This window comes from Ostrinia nubilalis, chromosome 5 (assembly GCF_963855985.1).
Source record: "Ostrinia nubilalis chromosome 5, ilOstNubi1.1, whole genome shotgun sequence".
Classification (NCBI taxonomy): domain Eukaryota; kingdom Metazoa; phylum Arthropoda; class Insecta; order Lepidoptera; family Crambidae; genus Ostrinia; species Ostrinia nubilalis.
Genome location: NC_087092.1, coordinates 9,895,404 through 9,915,031, shown reverse-complemented (window position 1 = coordinate 9,915,031; position 19,628 = coordinate 9,895,404). Strand labels below are relative to the sequence as shown.

The 19,628-nt window shown below is 38.6% G+C and overlaps 1 protein-coding gene across 3 annotated transcripts in view; it reads right to left on the bottom strand.

The window, feature by feature from the left end:
* The window catches only part of LOC135071888 (ecdysone-inducible protein E75), a 111,582-nt gene that overhangs the window by 40,797 nt on the left and 51,157 nt on the right, over nt 1–19,628 (bottom strand). Inside the window, exon 1 of one of the 3 annotated variants that reach the window (XM_063965740.1) lies at nt 9,396–9,563. The exons of 1 other annotated variant lie outside the window; for it this stretch is intronic. In XM_063965740.1, the coding sequence (XP_063821810.1) occupies nt 9,396–9,528 (133 nt within the window). In that variant the 5' untranslated portion in view covers nt 9,529–9,563. Of the gene's footprint in view, nt 1–3,160; nt 3,261–9,395; nt 9,564–19,628 lie in introns of those variants that run through there. One more of the 3 variants, XM_063965743.1, reaches the window with a different exon arrangement.

The following is a 19,628-nucleotide window of genomic DNA, read 5'->3' as shown; positions in this document are numbered from 1 at the left end:
CACTTAATACTTGACTTCGTGGAATAAGTTCTATGGTAATCTCTACATAGTCAACGTTACTCAATTGTTTTGTTGCATTGGAACGATTGTAAAAAGCGCTTTACCAAATCAGGCACGTCAATTGCGTTACCGATGAAGAACAATGAGTTATAAAATCGGTTGGTTTAAAAGTGTCGTAGGCAATAAAGTTTTGATTTGTTTGCGGAAAAGTTCGATTAGCGAATGATCATCATTCAGGACGTGTCGACGATCCTATCGGCGCCGCAGGATTGTTCTAGACCAGACTCGTACAGTTAGTTAACGGCACCCGCCCGTTTCCGCGTCCATGCATTCGCATCTACAATGTACTTATATTTAATAATATTTCACTATTTTATTCCATAACATGTAGAGCAGAATACATCCTTCACATTTGAAACCAACGAACCATCAGTAAAATTTTTATGGTAGAAAACACATAATGCAGCCTACCGATTCTTGCCCAATTTTTTATTTTGTCCAAACATGATAAAGAGTTACGAACATAAGATTTGTAAATTTTGAGTAACTGCATCTAAGGCTTTCTGATTATATTCGTTTTTAACAACTCATAATTATGCACAGGCAATAATTTTAATTAAAAAAGAAATGTTTTGTTAATTCTGGTTTTTAATTACTCACCCAAAACTTGATTTTAAAGCTCAACAAAAAGTTCAAAGCAGGTCTCAGAACGTTTAAAATTTTTAAGTGTGATCAAGTCTTAAAAGGTGATGCAAGAAAATGTATCATCGTCGTATGAACGTTACGTGGCGACATATGGCGTATAGGTGAGCTCTTTCAGTTTCCGCGCCACAGTTAGCCGATATAGGGGAGTCGCACGCATCGGGCGGGCAACGACCGCGGGAACTTGTAACTACATCCGACGGCTCAGAAGCATAATGACGCAACACAACGCCGCGCGTTACCGCGCCGCGAACATACGCCGTTTCAGCGCCGCGCAGTCACCGAGCGCTTTGAACTCGCTGCCTTCTTCGCAAACCGATTCGTCTTCCGCGTTATGTCGCTAATTTTGAAAGTTGACTAATTCAACGTTATTTCATTTTAAGCTCGAGATACTGACTACAAATAAATAATCTTTCAGCGAAACGATTCACATGGTTAACATCAACGAGATCAGAGGACTTCAGTAATTAATTGGAATCGATTGATCAACTTTTAAAGAGTTTAATTCAATAAATAATTTTTTGAGACACTTATTCAGAAGTAAGGGTAATCTGTCTAAATTCTTTTATCATTCGAAACATTCGTAAAAAAACATCAAAGGGAAATTATCAAATTGAGTAATGAGTTCAACTTGTACTTTCATCTTTCGCAACAAACGCGCACACCCTTTGGCGGAAGATCGTAACAGAGAAAGGTCTAAGAAATTTCCCCGCGTTACGACACCGCGCCGACCGGTGGAATTAGCGAGTGGGGACCGATGGAAATGGAAAATCGCGAGGTGCAGCGGGCGGCGGGGGGCCCGGGCATTCGCGTGCACTGGCCTATATGCAGTGCGACGACTCGGCGCCCGGGAGCGATGCACTCCGAGTACGTACTCGTAGCGTACTCCACGCACACTCAGGCACACACCTATTTTTTTTCTATCCGCAGCTGTGTAGGGCGACGAGTCCCTTACAAAAATGTTTACATCAAAAGGATGCTTTCAGCGGCCTGAAGGAAATTGAAACTCGCTGCACATTCTTAAGGCAGTACAGTGCCTTTGGATGCTGATAATTAATGATACAACAACACTGTGAACAATAATAGTTAGTAGTGCTTTAGCTGTATTTCAGCAGTTTGTTTCATATTTTCAGTTTTATACGGTAAAATTTTATTTCAAGTTTTATGTTACGTATGTAATGTAATAAGTAAGCATAGAGCCTGCTATGAGATGCTTTTTGGGTCAATAAAAACTAGGTATACCTACTTGCAGTTGCAGTTTATTGAAATATACTTCAATAAACTGCGTGCCAACACTGGCAACCATTACCTACACCAACGGATGTTTTAAAATCTACGGCTAGCAGTTGGTAACACGATGCACATTTTAAGCGTGCATCCTTATGCGCCGGGCTCCATAAAGCTCGCTGAGCCGTTCGAGCGGCGGCCGAATGCAAAACGGGTGCCCACGCACTGCAATAACATTATACAACGCATAGGGCGGTGGATATTTGTAAAAGTGGAACGGATATCGATGCACCGTGCGCTAATGTGCAATGGAGCGCGGTGACCGCGAGGGTGCAGGTAACAGGAGCGGTTCCGGTCTGAATGAGCTCGTGACTCACCGTCACCACTGCCACGCCTGACTCATGACAACTTCGAGATAGCCATCGCTCTTACAAATTCGACGGTCAGCAAACACGTAACGCCAACATATTCACCGAGGCACCCAGTCGGCTGCAGTCGATGATGCGTTAACATGGATATATTATGTATCGGCCAGATTTCACGTTCCAGTAATTTTGCCCATTCATTTTTATCAAAAATTCATTATATCGTGTGCTTTTGTGCAATAACTAGGTAACTTTAAAATCATTCGTTATGTAAATAAGTTTGGTAACTCGATGTAACTGAAATTTGTATGTACATCCATTTGTATTTTGGAGTTTTATTAAAATTATAAAATGGTTTCTAAGATTTTATCATGAAAAAGTAGAGTTCACTACCCTGTGATTACGTGATATTGATGGCATATCACATTTTCATAGAACTGAATCATTCTTATTTAACAATCGAAGAATGATAAAGTATTTTTTTTACAGTTTCAGTTTAATGTCCATTTTTTTAAAGTTATTTATTCTTAATAATTGAAATTTCTTATCCTTATTAATATGCAATTTTAAAATAATAAAAAATAAACAATAATAAATCTATAAAAAATCAATATCATATTGTTATTGTTATAACTGCTACGTTAAGAGCATTAACCCGAAAAGATGCCTATTTATGTGAACTTCAAAAATTCAAAATTAATTATCCTCTTTTAAGCTTATTGACTCTCATTTCAATTACGATTCGATAAATCTCAAGATAATAATAAAATTTATAGCTATAGTGGGCGACGGTTTTAAAGGACAAAGTTCAATGACCGCTGAATCTTAGAATGATAACGAGTACGAAGAAAAGCTGTACAACTCACCTGCAAATCCATGGCGCGTGTTTCCAACGCTGTTTTCCTCCATGGTGTTGACAAATAAGTTGAATGGTAAGAGGCAGAAGGTATGTTGTGAACGAAAATGTGTTTGGTAAAGTTAGGTTATGCGAGACGCGCGTCTGGCGAGGCGGGTTGGCGCGAAAGTACGCCGGCAGATCGCGCGCCCATGTGGGCGGCCGCGCGCATGCGCCCCCGTGACGTCAATGGAGAACCCCCTGACACCCACTAGGATTAATTAAAAGTACAACATACCCTCTTATTACTACGGTATAATTGTCGTCTGATATTTTGCTGATCTCATCCCAATTATATGCGAACCAAATCAAATTTTTCATATGCAAATCAGTTTTGGAATTACGATAATTGTTTTACAACGATACTAATTAACATTTGTAATCTAGACACGTACGACGATCTTCATTAATAGCAAAGTATTGATTTTGATTCAAATAGTTTTTATAGCTGTCTAGTCGCAGTACTTCGCCATAACAATGAAAATTTTATACAACCTGCAAACCTATTACCAAATCTGTACCTACTTCAAGTAGGCCTAATAACATAAAAACGTCAAATAAAGAGAGCTGAAACATTACATCGTAAATTGTGTTACTTAGAATAAAGCCCCAATATACTGTACAAAGTTCGCGAAGGTGGTTCCAAGGGGTGAACCCCAGTGGGGTGGTGAGGGGTCGGCGGAGTTCACGGTCACGCCACCCGGGCCCGGCTGCCCGCTCAAACCGCTATTTTTAGTTCCGAGCTAGATGGCCTGCATAAATCCCACGTCGGAAATTCTATGCTTGAATAATCAGTTGGAAAAGCGACTCTACATTTGACCGATGACATTTGCTTGATCCCCTTTCAAAGATGTGGGCAGATATTCCTACTTGATATCGTTAATGGATTTAACAATCTACTTTTGAAATGCCCTAATGCCATAATGTGTGTAAGAAAGAAAAAAATATATTCGTACTATGGTATATGTATAAAGCACAATAATATTACATGCACTACAACACTATTCTACTACTCGTATACATAAAATATTGTGATAAGTTATAGACATTCTATTAATTTAAAAACCATCTAACCGTTTCAAATGAATTTAGGTTTTATGGTCAACAGTCATTACAATTATGCGTAATTGAATGAGTTGTCGTTTAGTGGTAAAAACTACTAAAAACAAAACATGGCATTTAAAATTAGAGAACACCATTCATAAACATTCATTCCATATTTATGTGAATCTTCATCATTAATTCATTCATTAATAGTGCCCGATTGATTAGCATCAACGATCTCTACAAGTAAAGTGATTATAGTAAATGTTACTAAAACTCACCTGTACCATAGTAGGTATATTATATTTATCTACTGTGCCTGTACTACCAACGCTCTATGTCGATAAATTGAAATATAGTTAGGCATTACGTAGCAAAGTCAGCAGCGCAAAATCAATACCGTGAATGTCAAAAGTTCATCTCATCCAGTCGACATGGCGTAAAACACCAAATGCTACAGAATAAATCTACTGTGTCACCTACACAGTACACTATCGATTGTAGCTATTCTTGTAGTTGATATCGTAAGTTATAAGCGTCATCAATTTGATGGTCCCAATATACATTTAACTTATAAATTTTAGCTGTGTTTAGACAGATATTAATAATTACTACTTAGGTATGCATTTTTTATTAGCCTTGAACTCTTATACTGATACTTCATAAAATAATATTTTTTTTTAAATAATGTAAATATTATTACATGTTGTATAATATTATTATCACAACTCAAGAATACCATTACGAGTGAGTAGAGTAGATTAGTCTTGCTACGTTAGAAATGACTACGATCATCAGATGCTAGCGACATCTATCGAAGTTTCGGAATAAATCTACTCGGCGCTAGATGGCGCTCTACAGCGAAAGGTTCCCAAACGTCTACGAAACATCTTTACCGCGCGCCGCGCTACAATTCCTTTGAAATCTCGTAGCAGATTAGATGTTAATGTTACAAAAATACAATGATAAAATTAGAAATTAAATGAGTTGATAAATAACAAACGTAAATAATTATGTCATTTATAAGTGTAGTTGGAAATATTTGTTTTTGGTTCGAATGTCTCTGGATTTATTTAATTTTGAATAAGAATGAAACTTTTACACGTGATTTTAACAGCAAATTAGTGGACATTATTTGAAATTTTATTGTACAGAATTTAGTTTAATATGTTGACGTGAAAAAATATACTTTTGTGTATAGGACATAATGGTGTTTAGTATATTTATGAACTCAAATATCTAATAAAATTAAATAATTTAAACAAAAAAAGAGATGAACTCTATTAGTTTTTACAGTATTTATAAAATTAATAACATTCGAATATTATTTGAAACTGTGCCGAGCAAGATTTCTCGGCCTATTAAATTTGTGTCCAATGGCCTGAAAAGTTCGGCGGGGTAGGTAGAGCGAGCTGAGGTCGTTGCCCTCGCTCCCTAACCTACTCAGTATTTGGAGCACGGGCGGGTGAGCGGGAGCACCGTCGATACAGCCTGCTACATCTGGGTCACCACTGACTCATGACCCACTATACTTAATCATCAGCATAGAGTAAGCGTAGCGGTTGCGTTGTCATATTTAAATGTCCATGTAATAAAAGACCCAGATCCTTACTCGTGGTCAAGTGACTCACTCGACATGGAAATATTAAGTCTTTTTGTTTTGTTGGTCAAGTGATTATATTTTTAGAGTAGAGCAACAATTTAAATTATGTCACGCTAAGTATAAATAACATCATTTAATACGAGACAATTTGTAAGATACACATGTTATTTCCCAAACACCCTTAAATTATTTTTTTGTATATTTCTGAAACCAAAGATTACAAGACTTTATCAAGTGCTAATGTATTCGTTCATCTGTAGTACCACATGTAAACAGTTTGTAACGCGCTTGACGTCATCCGCAGCCGCTGCACAGCTGCCAACAGCGGTTAATTAATCATTCGCGATGTAATTAATGATAAATTAATTCACGTATCGACGGGACTTAATGGTTCCATTTTGCGCGGGAGCGTGATTGTTCGTATTCGCTGCATGCGCTCTTACATAACGTCTGACAATTGAATGTGACGTGTCGTTACGATCTCACTTCTGCCTCGTTTTCTAAAAGTTCTCGGTAAAAAAGTCGATTCGTAACGATATGTATCTTAAAAATTGATAAGTTAGCACTGTACAGTGATTTTATGTCAGCTACTAAAAATATAAACAATTCTGTTAAGATGGTACCGTATAGAAGTGGAGAACCATAATAAATCCGTCTCAAAATAAAATGTGTGTCGTAAGCCGGGTGCTATAACGGCTTTACAAATTACTACAACATTTAAGATGAAGATAAAAAGGTAATGTTACAAAAAAATGAGGCAACGAAGACAAAGTCCGACGCTCAAAAAAGGTCCGAACAGTGGATCGTGGTCAGGTTAGCGGGTTACGAGGGAAATATCACGCGAAATGAAGAGCACGACGGATGCTTTCGGGTGGCCTAGTCTCAATACAGCCAACTAATGATGTCCCACTCTTGTAAAAAAAACTACTCCATTCATACTTAAATTCATAAAAAAATACAGCTCTAAAATGTAAGCGTTATTGAATTCATCTACTGAAAAAGCTAACAGGTGCTATAAGTACTTGTAACGCAACTATTCTACAATGTTCATTCTTATACTACTGCCCGACCCAGGAATCGAACTGATTACCCGTTCGCTGCTGAATGTATGTAAGATGTAAATGTATGAAAAACATTAAAGTTTCATGAAGTAATGTTGAAAGAATGGGTATTTTCCGCTGAGTATGCCTGGACTCGGTCCGCGCGGTATGACGCGAGCGCAGCGAATTGGGGTCAGGGCAGCGCGGGCGTCGACCCGCAGGGCCGCAGCCTCTCGCGCGCCCCCCTCCCCGCGCTCACCCCGCCTCTACCCCTACATTCGTCCTCGCTTTGCTTGCAACCTCGCTACTTTTCCTTGCAACTTTCGCTGAAGGCGATGACCGTTTTATATCCATATTAAAGTGGTCATTGAAATTCTGACAGATAAGTGTACAGCGTAATGGAATGACTAGGGATTTTATTACTTCACAAATTAAAAATAGAAAGTGAAGTTTATAATTTTCTCTACTTAACGTAGTACACGTAAGATTGTATTGTCATTACAACAGTGAAGTGTGCACAATTCGATTACATAAGTCACTTGTGAGTAGTTAGGAACTCTACATTATCAATGAAGTAAATTGTTTTTTTAATTAGCAAAGATTAGATTCTTATATGCTGAACCAGTTATTAATAAAAGAAACACGTGTTAATTATTTACTAATAACCGACAGGTACGCACTCTAACGCAATTGAATCACTATTGTTTTTTTCATGAAAAAAATCTTTACATTTTATTAACTTGTCATTGCAAATTACTGTCATTTTATGAAACATCACTCATATCCAGAGCACGAAACAAAAGACGTTCGCGCATGTGACGTTACAGGGAAGGATTTAGTGTAATTTTAAACGGTTATTTGTGTGCGCGGAGGAGGTTGCACGAGCGAGCGTGACCCAATTGCCGGCGGGTGAACGAACTCGGGGCCTTGATCGCAATACCGAGCGCCAGCCCGCTTGCAGCCTACGTCACACCGCACGCAATACATTGTTTCAGATTTTTTTTAAATATTTTTTAAATTGCTCTTATGACTTAGCAACATATTGTATTCACCATCACTGACAAGATTTTTATCTGATTAGAATAAATAAATTGTTACTAAACTCTGAATTAGGTTAAAAATTTTCAAAATATCCTTTGTCAACTTTACTTAAGTTATTTTACAAGTTTTACGAGTATGTTAATTTACTATTTAAAATTTTAATTATTCTAATTTCATCATATTGAAAATACATTAATTTAACTCAAGGTCAAGGTTAATGTTTAATGTAAAATGTATTTCTTATTGAACATCATTTATAAAATGCATAAGATTCATTTGGCACATATTCAAAATTAGTTCAAATGGCAAAGGAACTTCAAAATATAAGTCAGGTGTTACGTAAACCTAGTGCATTATTAATACGTGCAGAAGTCTAGAATTTTCTAGTCAACTTGTTCTGTCAACTTAGGTTCGCCAGTAAGAGTGAGAGAGACAGATTCTCGTTAACGGCTGCGCGTATAGAGTACTAAAGTAGATATTGCGAAAGGAGTGCTGTTGCTAGTCGCTAGCCGAGAGTTGTCATAAGTTGGAGTGGGACAACAGTATGTTTCAAGGCTTCGGTTGGATTATTATTAGAGTATCGGCGCTAGGTTATTCTGAGGCGACCTAGATAGCGCGCGGGGCCGTTGACCGCGGGCCCTCCGGCTGCGCGCGCGGCCTCCAAAATAAAATGGCATTCAGCGATGGGCTCTACTTGCGAAACGCAACTCGACCATGATGTCGAGCGCAGAGACTCACTCCTCTTTGCAAATAATGCAATCGTTATTGACTAACATTGGTTATGAGGCATATTTCTTGAGTAGGCATGTTATGCATTATTAATGCAAATTATATGCTTTTGATTTTTATATGTATATGGAATAACAGTTCATCTAAGAATTAATATTGGTAGTCTTCTTATAATGAACCTTTCAAATTAATTATTTATGTAAATGTTTGATTACTGAATTCACGTAATAAATGATGCATCTTAACTAATTCGATTCATCAAATTATCGTTAAGTTATTGATTAAGTTAAGATCATTATAACATAACTAAATTATAAAATATAACATAGAGTTCGTCTCTGTGGCGACGGCGGCGGCGGCGCGCGCGGGGAGACGGTGATTAGCGACGTCGAATATAGCCGGGAAGGCCGAGGGCAACGAACTCCGCTTGACCCAGATCCGGCCCCCCCGCGCCCGCGCAGCCGCCGCGCGCCCCCGCCGCCTCGCAACTCAGGAAAGTGAAATGGACATTACTTTATCCCGATGCAACTTCGAATGCATCGGAACTCAACGTGCACATGCTGCAGTCTACACTACACACACTTGATCACTGAAAACAACACTGTACCTAAGGTACCTAATGACCAGTTGTATCAGTTTGCTAAGGTGTTAGGAACTACTAAGCACTGATGGAGGTTCAGATGATGCACAGCACTAGTCTTGATGTCACAATGACAGGTGTCAAGATCAGCTGATCGTTGACAGCTCACCTGCTAGCACGCGGCCGAGGAGGACGTCGGCGTCGGTCGGCGGGGGTGGTTCAGGTGGCTGGGAGCTGTCGTGGTCCAGGTGTTGGTGGCGGGAGCACTCGGTCACAGTCATGTCTGGGTGCGGGAGTCGCATGTGCCGCGCGATAGTAGCGCGTGCGGCCGACGGCGGCGTCGGCGCGAATGGCGCTCCGCTCGCTACGCCGCCCGCGGGCGCTCGTAGTCGCTACGCGCCGCCCGCCCCTAAAAACTCCCCTAACCAATGTTTACTACCCCTAACTCGTCACGTGCGATTAACTTGTCAGCTTCACAGGTGCAGCCTACTGTATAAAACTTATCCGAGAAGCAAATTAATTAACATCACACGCGCCATAAACATAATCGCCAGAACTTATCACAAAATAACGCTTGTAATCGAGGAACAGTCGATATTTATCCAACTGTATAAATTAATATGCTATCAAAAATATTAAAAGTAACCCTTAAAGCTTAACAGAACAAATCTCTGTGAAATTAAATAAACCTCAATATTATAACCGTGATCCCAGTAGCTTAAAATGAAATACAGTTGAACAAAGGATTCGTCTTTATTATTGAAAATTGTTTATCTATTCTGAATTTCCTGATTAAATTTTATTGAGAGGTCGCTGTTGTTTTATTTTTGTTTCTTAATTTAAATTTTGAAATTATAATAATAATTAATTTTTAATATATAATTTAACAAAGAGCCTCTTATAACAGACACAAAGAAAAAAAGAGAACATGCTGTCTACACAGCGAAACCAAAAATAAAAAGGCACAAGCACAAGTGTTTTTCGCTATCGTGATTTGAGTGAATCCTTGACCCAAATCTGTGCTTACACGTAATGTTTGTGCATAGTGCAATCCAGCTAGAGCCAAAATATGTTATCTCGTTAATTGACTTCATTTGTGTACCGTATAACAACAAAGAAACACGCGTTGTAAGCTAAATACGGATAACAGTAACGCTTATCTAGGTGATCTCTTCTGTCTTCATCTATGTTCCAATTGTGGTTAACGAACAAAAGATTATTATACTTTCCTCGTGTCTTTGTTATACAGTTGTACGAGTAATTACATTTACATTTACATTTGGTCTTCTTAATTGCATTTTAAAAGTTATTTCTATCAGTTAAATTGCTGTAAATGATTCATTCATTCTCAAACACTGTAATTAAGGTAATTAGATTATCTAACAAAAAGCCATAAAACTCTTTTAATTGGACGAAGAGAGGTGAAACAAAGCGCTGATCGGCGGAGCGTTGCCGAAACCGGCCGAGATCGGAAGCGTCCAGTCCAACCCACTGAACTGAAAACCTAAATCTAGAATTGGCGAATGATTCGGTGAGTGGAGTTTATAGGCCAAGGCAACCAATTATGCCGCCAGGAACTCGCCTGAGCGTACATTCTTCTGAACACATTTTTTAAATCGTTTTTTTTTTCAGTGAATGAAACACTTTGCAATGATAAAAATGCTGTGTTTACGATAAAACAACACGAGATAGAAGCAGCCATTTTACCATTTTTACGTATATTTGAATTAAGGACTTTTTCTTGAAGACCATTAAAATCATCATCCTCGTCAGCTTAGAGCATTCCACTGCTAGACATTGCTCTTCCTCAGTCTGCGTTATTTTACACGAAAAGTCTATTAAACTTAATCCACCAGAAAAACATGCGTAACTTATTGATGAATTGTCAGTACAATCAAATAGTTTCTCGTAAATCGGAAATTCCATTATAGAGCTAAAAATTTCAGTGCTCTACATAATCCTAGTGTACTAACAAGCCTATGTAGTTCAATTGCATCAATCAAGAGCCTATCCAACCTGTGTCAATCGTGTTATGTAAAGTGCTACAGAGAGGAGTGTACGAGGTCATAGTTCGGGTCAACCTCAAGCCCGGCAGCATCAGGTCGCTGCTGACGTCAACGCCGGTCAACCACCCCTGCCCCTCCCGCGCCCTGCCAACCCTCGTTCCACATTCAGCTTGCAACGGTACCAGCTCCTACCTCTGCAATATGCATTCAAATTACGCCCGAACTAATGCAAATTTCAGTTTACTCGTCCATTCCACTATTTTTGAACTGCCATACTTAATAAGTTGGATTTCATGCTATTGCTCGTAAAAGTAAATGCCAATTTCAAATCATCAAACAATTTTAAAACTTAATGTTTACCAAAGTTTTTATCGCCGCTGTGATCGCTGAAACATTTAAAAGCTTGCAAGCGAATTTTTATAGGTTTCTTTTGTCGAATAAAATATGTATTACTTGCAGCTACATTGTACCTACTTTCTTATTACACAGCCAGGTTTGCAAAGTGCATCATTTTATGTAACCTTTTAGGTTTCTTCCCACACTCTCGATCTGACCTATGAACTAAAATAAATCTAGTTGAATTTCACTTTCTGGTAGCTCTAGCATAATGGGCCTTGCCTTTGTAAGATCTAACAGAACTCGTTGCTAATGTATTTTACTCAAGATTATTTTTAATATTCATACATAAGGCATAGGAAGAAACTGAATTTAGTGAAAAATATATTGTATTGCCATCGATAACAAACAGACAGACATTGCAAAATTTCTTAGCACCAATTTACGTTATCTGTATCGAGGGCATGCCCCATTTTGTGAAGCCAGTATCACGCACTCAGCGTGGGACTCCAAAATACCAATCCATGCGATAAACTTAATTTTCTAAATCAACCCACCTTTCCGTTTTGTTCCTGCATATAGATAAGGCGAAAGTTTCATTAACTTTAGGGTTAAAATTTACGCAGCGGTTGTTTTGTTCGTAACGTACGAGTATTGGAATTGGAAACATGGCGCTACATTTCAGAGCCACTCTCACTTTCATTACTTGTAATGTAATGTGAGAGAAGATTCCAGTAATAGAAATCAAATACTACATTGCCAAGACATTGCTTGGGTTACAAAATTTTACTTTGTTCATTATAATAACATCGCCATAACTGACTAGCATACGTAACTGGGGACTAGCAGTGGTTTATAATTAACTCGAAGTCGCTTAGAGGTAGACAGGTTTGTTGACCCCAGTGTGGAAAGTGGACCATAATGACAACACCACTTTCATTTTCGCACAACTCTCACCGGCGCGAGTCGAGATCGAAAGTGTACTACTTGTGTGCTGCGTGCGCGCAGGCCCCCTCCCTGCCCCCCGCCGCAACTTTCCTACGGTGGACGCGCTTTCTTCTGATAGAGCCACGGCACTTGTGCAATTTGCTTTCTAAATGCATTGTGATCGCATTTGTTTGACTGATGTTTTGATGCTAAACATCATTGTGATGCCCCACTTTCTTTTAGCCGCTGGAACCAATTATATTTTGATAGACCGACAATTTATCTCAATAACAATGATAAGATCGACAAGTTGACTCAACGAATTGACGAATTGCTCCATACAACTCTATCACTCCACACTGAGTCATCCTGTTAATTCATACGTATTATGAAAGATAAATATTATGTTGAATGTTTCGAATAACAAGTACACTTTAATAACTACTTTTATTGAGCTTTAAGCTGAATGTATGTAATATTGTTTATGTAAATCCGTTCTGCTCTATGGGTGTGAAACGTGGAAGGTCACCAAGGTTATCTCGCACCAGCTGCAGGTCTTCATCAACCGCTGCCTTCGCCGACTTCTCGGCATATACTGGCCCGAGAAAATCTCCAACGTCGAGCTATTGGAACGCTGCCACGAAATTCCGATCGACCAGCAGATCAAGCGCCGCAAGTGGAACTGGATTGGCCACACTCTCCGAAGGGACCCCGATCACATCCCTAAGCAGGCTCTGGATTGGAATCCCCAAGGAAAACGCAAACGTGGTCGACCCAGGCAAACTTGGCGGCGCACTGTAGCGGACGAGGCGAAGAAGATCGGCAAGACCTGGAGCGAGATCAAGCGAGAAGCTCAAGACCGAACGAGATGGAGGACTGTTGTGGACGCCCTCTGCCCCATCTAGGGGACATAGGACCATAAGTCAAGTAAGTCATGTAATATTGTTTACAACACTTGTACATAATCTAAGTATGTACAATGGTTTCCTTAAGTTTCTCCATTTTATTATTGGAACGGTTCACGCAACAAAAGATAAACCGCTAACGTGCCAACAAATTACGGAATGTGTAACCCAAATGTCAATTAATTAATTGACCCACAATACTAAATTGGTCCTTGGTTACAAACAATACCGTATTTTTGTTAACTCGTTCTTCTCGTTAGTTGCCATTTCTTGGGACTAAGTATTTGAAGGTCAATAACTGTAAGGTCGCTATTATAAAACAATTAAGGTAACGGGGATAAGAACCCGGATCTTAGATGAGAAACTCGTGCAAACTGTTGATACTGAAAACCCGATCTTTGAAAAGGGACTTTTTGGATTGAAGTAGTCTTAATACAATATAGATAGTCATGATCCTATCAAGCTTTTTTATTAACTTTAAATATCAGCGTAGATTCGTAGAGGACCTCATGAACAATCTAAGAATATAGGATATACCTAATACGAAATGTCCGCTAAGGGATGGTAGAGCTCTCACAATCAGAAGATTTGGAAATACTTACAACATTGTTTTTTCAACAACACCAACTATAGTGCGTAAAGTTAAATACACATTTGCCAGCTGTAAGTAGTAAGCGTCAGTAGAGAATGTTTTTCACGACAGGGCCAAAGCAAGGGAAGAATAAGGGGCTTAATTTTTGTAAAATAAAATGGGTTTACAAATTAGGATATTAAAGGTTTTGATTTCAGCTTATAATATAAGTAGAAGAGACATTAAGATTTAAACTGCACGCAAACAAAACACGAGCGACCACTTTTGTAATATACTTATTATAATATATCATAATGTGTTAAATAACAACATATTATGGGTAATTTTATTAATTTTTGACATGATTCAGAAATCCTGATACTTTATTCTGACTATGTAACCACCTACTGTTGTTTACAGTAATTGTGTTGGTAATTGGTAACGGAATAAACATTCCAGTAACCTTTCACAGTAAGAGTACAACCGTCATAAAGCGACGTGTCCCGACTTATATAGGTCGTGAAGGGCCAGCATTCAATGTAAATGAACCATTTTTTCTTCTCGCCTCGCCGTTTACATTTGAATATGCATGTGTCACAGGAAATGACTCGAAAAACTGTACTATATACGTGTTCATAGCTCGCTTTTGTTCCACTAACAGGACATTCTGTTTATCATTCAGGGTCGCACAGCTATTTTCTCGCTTCATCGTAAAATAGTTATTGATGTTAGACGTCAGTTCGAAGGTTATTTTTACGTAATTTATAGCTTTGATTTATTTGTACGCATATCCGATTTATGTAGCATTGGACCACGGGCTATTAATTGCTAACAATTGTTCACAACCACTCCTTTGTCAAACAATATATTCAACTATATCTAGGTAGTAAAAAGTGTAAAAAGTCACATGGGTGACAGTAACTTTTAAATATGTATTTAAATTAAATAAATAATAAAACACATTTGTACACAACACATGTGCTTTAAAACAAATTGTCAGTAAGTGACAACCCTGCAAACTCATTGTTGGATTGTTAAAATTGTTTTTCGATTATACCGCATTTTAAACGTCCAAATGTTACAACTGCTTTTTCCTGTCATTCAATTGTTATCACATGTTATGGTCGGTACTTTTGATGCCATAAATTACTACATATTCAGAACGGCGCCCTTTTGGTGTCAACTACGTGTACATAATTACACATGCCCCTGAACGACAGGCCCGATCGTTTCAGATAAAGCTAACCGTGTTGCTAGCCAGGATCTAGGTTTTGAGCACGAAACTTCGTGGACTCGCGTATTTGTAGGCTGAAATGTTTGTATATGTCACAGCTTAATAAGGCATCGCGCATGCAATTTACTTTTTTTTATCACAAAATTGTTTACTTGCGTTGCAGTACATTGTACGAAGGGCAAAAATCCAACATTTATGTAGAGTAAGAAGAGTTAAATTGGAAAAACCATTTGTGTTCATAATTTATGAAATATTAACTATTGTAAGTTACAATAAAATTAGCAACACACACATTGTCTTTCATAACGTTACAGAAAATATTTCGATATCAGTTGTGAAGATTCGTAGTAAAGAAATCCCTAAAAATGGCCTTGAAAGTTACATGTTGTATTACGAAGAATATTATACGAATAAATATGTGAATGTTATGGAAACGACATTTTCATTAGGTTTCCATATCAATCTTCCATATTTTTTATAGCCTAAATCACACAAGACCTCGTCAAATGATGTAATTTCATGACTCTTTCACAATAATGATGAAGTACACCTACCTATTATTAACTGGGCGACTGCGAAGGTCGCGTAGTACGTGTGCGTTTACAGGTTTCAGGCATGAATGATACGCGATAACACTTTAATGACAACTCTTCCTATCAGGGTCTTTCAGTAACGTCACATTTTGGTCTTATTTAGTGATAAAACTATCAAGAATCATCCGAAGAACAATAATATCCGTCAGTCGAAACTCTAAGAACAAGTCATAGAGTCAATCGTAAAAATACTTTTTAAAACAATACCGAATGGTGACATTGAAATTACCCAAATTACCATTAATGGCCATCACTGCCAGTCTATTTATCGGTAAATATTTAAATATTTTCTGTTGGCAGCTGCATTACCAATATTTCGACTTTTGGTTGCTGCTTCTCATGATCATAAATCAATATTTGAAATAAATATTTTTGTGTGCCTGTACACTTAAACCTACCCAATGCAATATCGGTAACCGTTAATAAAATATTTCTAAAATTTAAAAACATTACTAAATAAATTAGGGCACTGTTGAAGCCCTAAGTATTTTTTATAAACTTTTGAAATGGGGCAGTATTTCAGATAGAAAAGAACATTCATTTGTGTACCGCCTGAAAACATTCACATTTGACGACAGTGTTCAGTTACACTTTGAGATTTAGGGCTTTGCAACTAACCTTGGTAACAGATTAATTTTGTATCGTCGAAATTGATTATTCAGCAATAAAATCATAACACAGATGCCATACAAAAACATTAACGCATGAACGTGTTTTCCTCACAATGGAAACTAAAAGTAAGAGGCTCAGCGTGCCCTGGCGCAGCCTTGATCGCGTTGAATTGGCAATATCCTGGAGCCACGAGAAGCCCGATTGGCGAAACCTTGCGACCCGCAGAAGTCGGTCGATGAACTCCGCAAGGCCGCCGCGCTGCCGCTTTCTTTGTTCGCTGTCGCAACACCAGCCTCGGATCAGTTTAAGCCTTCGGCCGTCCAAAATACGATTGCCCGACGTCACTACGAGCATACTCCCGTTGACCCAATTTTGAAAATAGAACGAGAGGTGCTAGTTATAAAAACAGATTTAATGACCAGTGCTTAGCTATTCGCTACGTAGGTACGCCTATGTTACGGTTACAGCTGTAAAACTAAAGTATTTACGGGCGAAACACGTTACATAGGTAGCTATAAATTGTTCGTATTGATTTTACAATTGTTTTATTCAAACACGATGAAGTTACTAACCGCTATTGCATAACCTTCGCTTATATTCCCTATAAAACTAGTTTCCAAGTATTTATTGAACTGTCGAAGGAAAACCTAGGCGTTGTATCGAAAGCCTTGGTGGTATATTGATCGATAGTAATGCAAGTTTCACGAGAACTAAGCCAGAACTAACAGTTTAACTTCGAAGTTCGAACTACCTAGTCATTTATTCCAACGACTATTTGATCCGAATTGAATGCGTGTTGCTTCTTGTTAAATATTGAGGCAGAAGATAGGTACTTAAGTTCTTAACGTGTACTTTTGTTAAGAGGTTTAAAAAGCGTTTAATATTTACTATCCAGTTATTTGTTATAGCATAATATAATACATCCACGTGTATTTACCAGATTTCCGTACACATGATAATAATTATTTAATTAATGGACAACCCGATTAATCGTTATCTTAATGACTGATTTTGATGTCAAACAAAAATAATCTCAATAAATAAAAGTAGTATCTCGCTACTGTATGCAAGTTCTAGAAATAAAATCTTTTTATCGGAAATTTCTCGAAATAACTGCAATCATGAGTCATATTGTGGTAACGTACGAAGTACAATTATGTACGAACAGGGTAATGAACATTTGTTTACGCTTTCAGCTTGTTTTTTTTAATGTGTCACTACACGTTACACAACTTGCGTGATTTTTTTTATTCATCACTTACTTGAAAAATTATGTCAAGACAACTAACGATATCCTTTATTACATAACTGATTCTTTCCGTGTGTGAGTGAGTAGGTTATATTTACGTAAGATGAGCCTATTCAATCACTCCGTTGTTACCGTGTGGTTACATAAACCTAAACCATTCTTTGCATGGTATCGGCGCGTCACAATTCTAATGTGTGACGTCACCTTGAAAAAAACTGGGTCTATTTCAAAAGACGCCAGTATTAGGGTAATCAGAGCTCGGAACGATCAATTTTGGTTAACCTTTATGTGTTTCTGTGTCAGGTTAACATTACATACTGTTGCTAATGCAACTTGTAACAAATTAATTCGAGTGTATTTATTCTTATTAAGACTTCTGGGCCATAATGGATCTTACATAATGAATTTATCTACATATGGTAAAGGTTTTAAGCCCTCAAGGCCAAGGTTTTAGATTTTCGTTAAGTTTATCATATACAGCACCCATAACTGGATACGAAAAGCTTCTTGCTCTTGTTGGCACACATCTCTGCTCTGTTGCGTCCAATATTGACAAATGGTTGTGCTGTGAATGTTTTTTTACTATTTCTTACTAATTCAGATAGTCAAATTTCCATGGGTGTCTCCCATTTTCTTTGCTAGATTAACAATCTTGAACTATTTGTGCTGTATGTCGTGTACAAACAATTAAAGGCCATGCATTTATTTGCCAGTGGCCTGTTGTTTCGCAGTTATCGTAATAGGTTCCATGGCCAAGTTGCAAAAAAGCAGGCGCGTGCGCAGGCAACGTCAACGCCTCGCCGCCATTGGAGGAGGAGGTCGCGGGGACGAGAGGGCCACTTTCACCCAGCGAGGCTGCGCGGGCGACGACCCCCGGTGCCCTACTCCGCTGACCCACTATGAACTAGCCGAAACACTGTTCACTTTCATTTCTGACTGTCATTATGCCCGAGGATGCATCTTGCGTCGTCTTGTATCGTTACACCATTATTGCGAGAATTCTGTTCTTTTCTTGCTCGCGCTGAATCCGTCACAGCTGGAGTGGGAGTGCGTTTACGATGCGGAGATAGTAGCGAGTAGAGAGTTGTTGGAGTGACGGCAGCTTGCGTAAGACTTGTTATTGGTGAGAGTGAAAGTGGTGAGGCGCTGTCTCCATACTAATGAGCGCGAAACGGGTGCGTCGGGCTAGCAGCTCCGGAATATGCAGCACTGGGTTAAAGTGTCACGAGACTACTTTCTGACTTCTTACATAAGTATTGACTTCTGCTTTTGATAAAGGAAATGACTAATGCAGCAGGTTATGTATTCAAAACTTTTACTTTTTGAAACATCTATACGTTATTTGCCCAACTCGTTCAGCATTAACACTTATTTGAATCTAAAAGGTCTAATGCCCGTTTTCACCATCAATCCCTAATTTTTAAGTGACCCCTATGGAAACAAAATTCCTGTTATATGTTACCATAGGGGTCACTTAAAAATTAGGGATTGATGGTGAAAACGGGCATAAGTCGTTTTGTTTTGAAAGTAGCTGCAATTGACTGAAAATGCAGAGCAGTTACGTATTTCATCTTCACTGCTGTGTTTTTGCGTGTCAGTTTGGTTAGTTTGATGCAAAACTGAAAAAAATAAATTGAATTCTGCAAATTGACGTTTCGTTTAAATTTCGCGGCAACTTGTCGTTCGGCAATTTCCGTGGGCAGTCGGTTCCACTCGGGCCGCTCGCAGCGCTGTGCAGCGGCCTCGAGCGCTAGGGCAACGAACGCTGACTAGGCCGAATGTAATTACAAAGTCCGAGTGGCGGCCGCTCCCTGCCACTCTGCCTTTGAGATCCAGCCTAGGCTCGCCTCTTACCTCACGCCGATACCTACGGCCTATGCCTGTAACTCATTACGTCAAGGTGAAACAAACAGCCTACAACCTTTTAAAGTAGGTATTACAAATACTGAGGCTACTCGCAGATAAAAAA